Raw genomic sequence first — 8,518 nt, forward strand, 5'->3', positions numbered from 1 at the left:
GGCATAAGACAAATCTCTCACTTTTCTACGGAATATCAAAATAATTTGAAAAAATTTGCCACTTACGTTATCTCATTTTTAGGATGACCATTAATCTATTTTCTCCTCCAGGGAAAACTACATCTTCTTCGTTAGTGGCGTGACCTTGAACCGACACATCATCCAGGGCCTCTCATTGGTTGGCCATGTTTTCAGCCACCACTGGTTCGGGTCTATTGTCACCGCGGCCCGCTGGGACTTCGCCTGGCTGAATGAGGCCTTCGGCCGCTATAACGAATATTTCGGCCTCCATTTGGTAACGAAACGTTCTTACGTAGTGATGTAGTGTGACGACAACGTTTGTTGACTTTTGGCTCTGTAGTGAATACTTTACAGTGTTTTATTTGTTGACTTTTGGCCGGCTCAACGTCTGCCGACGACACGGGGCATATTTCATGGCCAGGATGTCTTGAATAGTCCATCCTTCCTTGTCAAAGTCCTGCTGCTGTTTTGAAGAATTAAGGGCCGTTTCCCTTATTTTAGCATTTTTCGGCATCAATTGTGCACTTAAAAGGCATGAGATATATCTCCCACTTTCCTACGGAATATCAAAATAATTTTGAAAATTTTGCCACTTATCTCATTTTTAGGATGACCATTAATCTATTTTCTCCTCCAGGGAAAACTACATCTTCTTCGTTAGTGGTGTGACCTTGAACCGACACATCATCCAGGGCCTCTCATTGGTTGGCCATGTTTTTAGTCACCACTGGTTCGGGTCTATTGTCACCGCGGCCCGCTGGGACTTCGCCTGGCTGAATGAGGCCTTCGGCCGCTATTACGAATATTTCGGCCTCCATTTGGTAACGAAACGTTTCTACGTAGTGATGTAGTGTGACGACAACGTTTGTTGACTTTTGGCTCTGTAGTGAATACTTTACAGTGTTTTATTTGTTGACTTTTGGCTTTGCAGTGAATACTTTACAGCGTTTTCTTTGTTGACTTATGGCTTTGTTTGTAGCAAATACTTTACAGCGTTTTCTTTTGTTGACTTTTGGCTGTGTGTCTTTCGTTGTCGAAAATGCCCTCAGTAGGTACTTTGACCATTGTAATTTCCAATACCTACCTACTTTAAGTATGATATTTGGTTTTCTTAATTTTTTGTTTGATTTGTTCTAGTCAGTAGTTAGTTCTTTAGAATATTATGTTTTGTGTTTTATGTTATAGCTAGTACGTGCAAGAGATACCTTATACCCCTATTCGGTTTTCTAAAATATTTGTTTGATGTTGTTTTAGTCAGCAGTTAGAATTATGTTATTTGTGATAATTTGTGCTTTTATTCCAGTCAGTATTTATTTAGAATTTTGTTATTTGTGCTTTTATGTTTTAGCAGTAGATTTGTTTTGTATTTTGTACTTATTGACCACAGAGGTCTTTTTAGAAGTGAAAATCTTCGATTCTTTTTCTTCTTCTTCTTCTTTCTCAATATTGTCACGCTTGATATCCTCTCCAATGCATGCATTGCATGATGTATTCTCACCTTTATCTTCCCCCCTCGCCTATCTTCTCAGAGAGAAATTCCTGCTCACCTCCAAAGGCCAATGCACGACGGCCGACTTTCAACGCGCGACAAGTGTTGTCACGCACGAGTTCACGCACCAGTGGTTCGGCGATCTGGTCACGCCCGCGTCCTGGAACTTCGCCTGGCTTAACGAGGCGTTTGCGCGACTTTTCGAATATTTCGGTACCCGGATGGTAAGGGTGAACGCCGGCGTAGCGACTTGAAGTGTCGTCAGCGGGGGTTTCTTTGGGCTAGATTTTGTCGCATTTTTCTTGTGGAAGTTTTTTTTTGCGTTATCCATTGCCCCTGTTTTGAAGCCCTTCCTTCTCCCCTCTTTCCGTTTCGGCATAAAGTGAAATACAGAAATTGGTTTAAAGAGTTAAAACTGGCGAGGTTGCGCTTGTGTGCAAAACCTTGGAGGTTTCAAATTCAAAATGGCCTCTCCTCAAAAAAAGTTGGGGATTGGAAGCCAGAAAACTTCAACAAGAAAAATACGGCTATAAATTACTCGGACATAACGTTACCCCACTGAGTTGTTGTCCTGTTGGTTTATAATAACGCCGTCCCCGCAATCGTACCGTCTTGTCGTCAACGGATTAATTTGGGTTGTATAGAGCTTCGTAAATTGTTCAACCATTTTGGGGACCAAAAAGAAATTAACCCTTCAGACCTATACTGTCCTGTCCATTCTGTCCTACAATGTCCTTGTCCGTAGTTTTGCTTTCTGCTTGAATTGGAAACTGTCGAACCTCAACGGATGGAAATGGTCGTTCGACCTCGACAGAACTGGGCCAAAAAAAGAGTACGCCGTTCCCGTAATCGTACCGTCTTGTCGTCAACGGATTAATTTGGGTTGTATAGAGCTTCGTAATTTGTTCAACCATTTTGGGAACCCAAAAAGAAATTAACCCTTCTGACCTATACTGTCCTGTCCATTCTGTCCTACAATGTCCCTGTCCGTATTTTTGCTTTCTGCTTGAATTGGAAACTGTCGAACCTCAACGGATGGAAATGGTCGTTCGACCTCGACAGAACTGGGCCAAAAAAAGAGGGAATGAATGTGTTACAATAATTCTGTCCTACATCCTTACCTAGGGGTATCCTCAGTTCACGACTCTGAGGAGCTATATCCTCATTGATCCTTTAGCCTTGATTCGTCCGGTCCTTGATTTATTAAGTAGGTATCCTAATTTTTGACCAAGTACTCCAATATCCGACCATGCTGTTTTAATTTTCCTTAGCCGAGGTGTTTTGCAGTCTACACTGTGTTTTAATTTTAGTTGGTATGTTATTAGGTTTTACCTAGACTCGGGTTTCTTTCCTTTCCGATAGGCGTTACCTAAACTCTGGTTTGTTCTTGGCGCACGCAATACTACCATCTTCAAGATGACTTTGTAGCGAAAAGGAAGATAACCTGTTCTGTCAACATGAAAGAACGCGAAGTTAATTTCCAATACCTACCTACTTTAAGTACGATTTTTGGTTTTCTTAATTTTTGTCTGATTTGTTCTAGTCAGTAGTTAGTTCTTTAGAATATTATGTTTTGTGTTTTATGTTATAGCTGTACGTGCAAGAGATACCTACCCCTATTCGGTTTTCTAAAATATTTGTTTGATGTTGTTTTAGTCAGTCGTTAGAATTAGGTATGTTATTTGTGATTATTTATTTTGTGCTTTTATTCCAGTCAGTATTTATTTAGAATATTGTTATTTGTGCTTTTATGTTTTAGCAGTAGATTTGTTTTGTATTTTGTACTTATTGACCACAGAGGTCTTTTTACTTTTTAGAAGTGAAAATCTTCGATTTTTTTTCTTCTTCTTCTTTCGCAATATTGTCACGCTTGATATCCTCTCCAATGCATGCATTGCATGACGTATTCTCACCTTTCTCTTCCCCCCTCCCCTATCTTCTCAGAGAGAAATTCCTGCTCACCTCCAAACACCAATGCACGACGGCCGACTTTCAACGCGCGACAAGTGTTGTCACGCACGAGTTCACGCACCAGTGGTTCGGCGATCTGGTCACGCCCGCGTCCTGGAACTTCGCCTGGCTTAACGAGGCGTTTGCGCGACTTTTCGAATATTTCGGTACCCGGATGGTAAGGGCGAACGCCGGCGTAGCGACTTGAAGTGTCGTCAGCGGGGGTTTCTTTGGGCTAGATTTTGTCGCATTTTTCTTGTGGAAGTTTTTTTTTCATATCAACTCCATACCCGGTGAATCATGGGCATGATACACCCCTAGGAATGTATCACACATAGCTGACTCAAAGCCCACTGTGTACTTAAATATTATGTATTAATGGTCACCTGACCACGGGAAAATTGACCATTGCTCCATTCAGTTTCCATTGGAGCAGAGGTCAATTTTCAAGGGGTCACCTGACCACTGGAAAATCGACCACTTCTCCATTCAGTTTATATTGGAGCAAAGGTCAATTTTCAAGGGGTCACCTGACCACTGGAAAATCGACCACTGCTCCATTCAGTTTATATTGGAGCAGAGGTCAATTTTCAAGGGGTCACCTGACCACTGGAAAATCGACCACTTCTCCATTCAGTTTCAATTGAAGCAGAGGTCAATTTTCCAGTAGTAAGTTTCCCGGTAGGAAAATACACCTATTCTGAAGCTCATTTCCCCTCTTTTGGCATGGTAGTGCCTCGCCTGTGCGAAAACCATTGGAAATCCAAGATGGGGCGCCAGAGGGGAAATCTTGAAGAGGGAAAATCGTTTCAGTCTCCGAAAGGAATTTTTTTTTAAAACCACCTTCCTTCTTTTTTATGAATGCCGTGAAACTTTTTATGTATGCAATGTGCAACATTTAAAGGAAACATTTACCTGTTTCTAGGCTGGCTGTCAGGTAAGGTACTTTCGTAGGTGCTTCTATCTATTTTAAGCCACGTTTTGCATGTCAATTTTTCGGTTAATATAACTACCTACATAATCAATCAATTTGAGTACCAACCTTTCCTAATTACCGAATTGTGCAACATTTAAAGGAAACATTTAGCTGTTTCTAGGCTGGCTGTCAGGTAAGGTACTTTCGTAGGTGCTGCTATCTATTTTTTATTTTTTTAGCTAGGTACGTTTTGCATGTCAATTTTTCGGTTAATACCTATAACTACATGATCAATCAATTTGAGTACAAACCTTTCCGAATTGTGCTTTGTAATGGGTATTTTTCTATGAAATAGGTCCTGCTTACCAAATAGTGTTTTATAATTTTTATTGTTCTATGAAGCTTTCCTGTTTTGTCTCTTTTGTCGGTGAAGGGTTAATTTATTATTTCGTATTTGCATGAGGTCACAATGTTATAACTATTATTATTACTTTCTATTACCTTTACGTATAGGGAACCTATACAAGGTAATGAGAAAGTATTGCAATCGGTCCAAATTTTCAAAATCGGGAAATGGGTGGAAATATCCGTTTTGGGGTCCCCTGATTCCAAAAAAGTGGTTTTTAGCCCATGGTCTGTACGTAACGTACGTACGTACTACAGGTTTAAATGGGAAAAAGTAGAAAGTTGTGAACAAAATATCTCAAGAACGGTTTGTCGTACCTAGGTATTAGGTGAGCTTTTGTGGTTGCACCTAGGTAGGTAGGTTTTGTGGTTACACCTAGGTAGGTAGGTGCAACATACTACGAAAGGGTGAATAGGTATATCCTTGTGTTCCTCATAACTCCTTGAATTCCTGAAACCAGTTTCTTTTGGGTGCTTTTGGTGCTGAACGACATTTTCATTAATTAAGTTCTTGGGTCGTGTTGGGTTTTTTTTTACAAACAGTGTTATACATACATATTTACCTACTTCCTTTCTTCTTCCTCTTTTTCTTCTCCGTCTTCTTCTTCTTCCTCTTTTTCTTCTCCGTCTTCTTCTTCCTCTTTTTTTCTTCTTCTTACTGCTTCTTTTTCATCATTTTCGCTTCATTTTTTTTTTGCTGCAGTTCCACACCCTTTCGGCTTCATCCCTTGTACTTGTTTCCTTTTCTTTCTTCTTTATTTTGCTTCACCTCTGTCTACGTAGGTATTTTATCCCCCCCCCCCCCCCCCCCTCCTTTATGTTTTTTCTTCTTCTTACTGCTTCTTTTTCATTATTTTTGCTTCATTTTTTTTCTGCTGCAGTTCCACACCCTTTCGGCTTTATCCTTTGTACTTGTTTCCTTTTCTTTCTTTTTTTATTTTGCTTCACCTCTGTCTACGTAGGTATTTTATTCCCCCCCGCCTCCCCATGTTATGTATTATTTACCCCTGTGCCTGTCCACAAATGGGGATTTCTCTGTACATTTTACCATTGTCCATGTTTATTGTTTTTATCAAGCCTAGTACCCATGGACAACAATTATTTTGGGCAACATTGAAGATAAAACCATTACCTACCTTAAAAAAAAAAAAACAAAAAAAAAAAAAACTAAAAAAACAAAAAACAATATGTTTCTTTTTGGGTACCAGGCTTCCCCCCTGTTTATTTTACCATTGTCCATGTCCCTTGTTTTGTTTCTACCGCCCGTGTCCATGTTATGTTCTAGCGAGTTGTACGGCCTGGCCGACAGCAACCGCACAACGGCCGCCGGCCTCCTCGAGAATTTCGGTCTCGTGGCGCACGAGCTGGCGCACCAGTGGTTCGGTAACTACGCCACCCCGTCATGGTGGTCCTATGCTTGGCTTAAAGAGTCTGTGGCCACGTTGTTTGAGTACTATGTTGTGTCGTGGGTAAGAATCCGAAGGTACTTGTTACTCGAGATATTCGCGGTTGTGGCTTAAGGTAGAAACACACTACTCTCACGTCACGTGACGTGAAAATTTATTTTATTATTATGTTAAAGCGGTCTCTTCCTGATCCCTTGTGTGCCGCGTCCATTTTAGTTTAGGACTATTGCACTGCCTGTACATGGTTAATCGCTCTCCTCCATTTCAAACAACCCTGATCCTCTTACTATCTCTTCTCCTGGGTGTCCTAGGGTACACGTGACGTAACATGATAGTAGTGTGGCTGTCCTGAACGAAATTACCTACAATTTTATGGGAAAACTTTGAACTTTCTGACTCCCCATGAGTTCACGTGACGTGATGGTAGTGTGTTTCTACGTTTAAAATCAAGAAGGTACTGAAGTGTAGAATTTTCCGTTCGGAAACTGAGACTATTTTCCTTATTATCATAAATCCAGTATGAACTTTTTCAAGTCACCTTTGCATCATTTTATGGGAAAACTTTGAACTTTCTGACTCCCCATGACTTCACGTGACGTGATGGTAGTGTGTTTCTACCCTTAAGATCAAGAAGGTACCTACTGTAGTGTAGAATTTTCCGTTCGGAAACTGAGACTATTTTCCTTATTATCATAAATCCAGTATGAACTTTTTCAAGTCACCTTTGCATATCAACTCCATAGGTACACGGTGAATTAATCATGGGCAAAACCATTGGAAATCCAAGATGGGGCGCCAGAGGGGAAATCTTGAAGAGGGAAAATCGTTTCAGTCTCCGAATGGAAAAGTTTTTTTTTTAAACCACGGTCCTTCTTTTTTATGAATGCCGTGAAACTTTTTATGTATGCAATGTGCAACATTTAAAGGAAACATTTACCTGTTCAGTTTCTAGGCTGGTTGTCAGGTAAAGTACTTTCGTAGGTGCTGCTACCTATCTATTTTTAGCTACGTTTTGCATGTCAATTTTTCGGTTAATATAACTACCTACATAATCAATCAATTTGAGTACCAACCTTTCCTAATTACCAAATTGTGTCTTGTAATGGGTATTTTTCTATGAAATGGGTCCTGCTTACCAAATTGTGTTTTATATTTTTTATTGTTCTATGAAGCTTTCCTGTTTTGTCACTTTTGTCGGTGAAGGGTTAATTTATTATTTCGTATTTGCATGAGGTCTCAATGTTATAAATATTATTATTTTTTAGAACTTTAGTTCCACTGTACTATTGAAGAGATGTTTATTCAGCCTCGTGAGGAATTGAGGATGATTGTGAGGAAACAAAGCATAAAACGTCAGAGTTTCGACGAGTTTTTCAGCCTCGTGAGACAAATTCACCTGATTTTTTGACCTCCAAAAATAAAGTACCACTCTAGGGCTGAAATCCTTGGAGGTCTCTTACCAAAAGAATGCTTTTTCATCGAAAAAAAGAACGTACCTAGGTATTTTTACTTTCTTTTTTTTTACCATTTTATTTTATAAAAAGTTTTTTTCCAATGCCGCCTATAGGTACCTTGTTAGATATTTCATGGAAAAAGTTTTTTTTTTTTTTACCCTTTCTAATCTCACTTTTTAATCACTGAACTATTTCTATCTCAGGTGGAACCAAAAATTCACCTGATTTTTTGACCTCCAAAAATAAAGTACCTCTCTAGGGCTGAAATCCGTGGAGTTCTCTTACGAAAAGAATGCTTTTTCATCGAAAAAAGAACGTAGGTGCCATTTTATTTTACCAAAAGTTTTTTTTTTCAATGCCGCCTATAGGTACCTTGTTAGATATTTCATGGAAAAAGTTTTTTTTTTTTTTAACCCTTTCTAATCTCACTTTCTAATCACTTAACTATTTCTATCTCAGGTGGAACCAACATGGCGGATGGAAGACTTGTTCGTAGTGGAACAGGTTCAGGTAGCTTTCAATTCGGACCTGAAAGGGTCGCATGCAATGACGTCAGAGACTACAACGCCGGACTCCATCAGTGAAACGTTCGACCACATTATTTACAACAAAGGTCAGGGTTTTGATTGTTTTATTATTATTATTATTATTATTATTATTATTAATTATTATTATTATTATTATTATTATTATTATTTGAAAACCGCCAAAAAAACGGTAGAAATCTGTCCAAAAGCGGTCAAAATACCGCCAAGCGCAGCAACCATCTCAACCAAACGTTTTGTGTACATCCTTGTATATTTTTGAACTACATACCAAATTTCAAGTCTCTAGCTTATACCGTTCCCGAGATATTGTTAAATTACACCGAAAACCG

General features: G+C 39.4%; 1 protein-coding gene across 1 annotated transcript in view; it reads left to right on the forward strand.

Annotated features, from left to right (window-relative positions):
- The first annotated feature begins 1,476 nt into the window (after positions 1 to 1,476).
- The window catches only part of LOC113472026 (aminopeptidase N-like), an 11,205-nt gene continuing 4,163 nt past the window's right edge, over positions 1,477 to 8,518 (forward strand). The window contains exons 1-2 of the mRNA XM_026831565.1: positions 1,477 to 1,734; positions 8,101 to 8,269. Coding sequence (XP_026687366.1) covers positions 1,492 to 1,734; positions 8,101 to 8,269 — 412 coding nt within the window. The 5' untranslated portion in view covers positions 1,477 to 1,491. The remainder of the gene's footprint in view (positions 1,735 to 8,100; positions 8,270 to 8,518) is intronic.

This window comes from Diaphorina citri, unplaced genomic scaffold (assembly GCF_000475195.1).
Source record: "Diaphorina citri unplaced genomic scaffold, Diaci psyllid genome assembly version 1.1 scaffold3641, whole genome shotgun sequence".
Taxonomy (NCBI): domain Eukaryota; kingdom Metazoa; phylum Arthropoda; class Insecta; order Hemiptera; family Psyllidae; genus Diaphorina; species Diaphorina citri.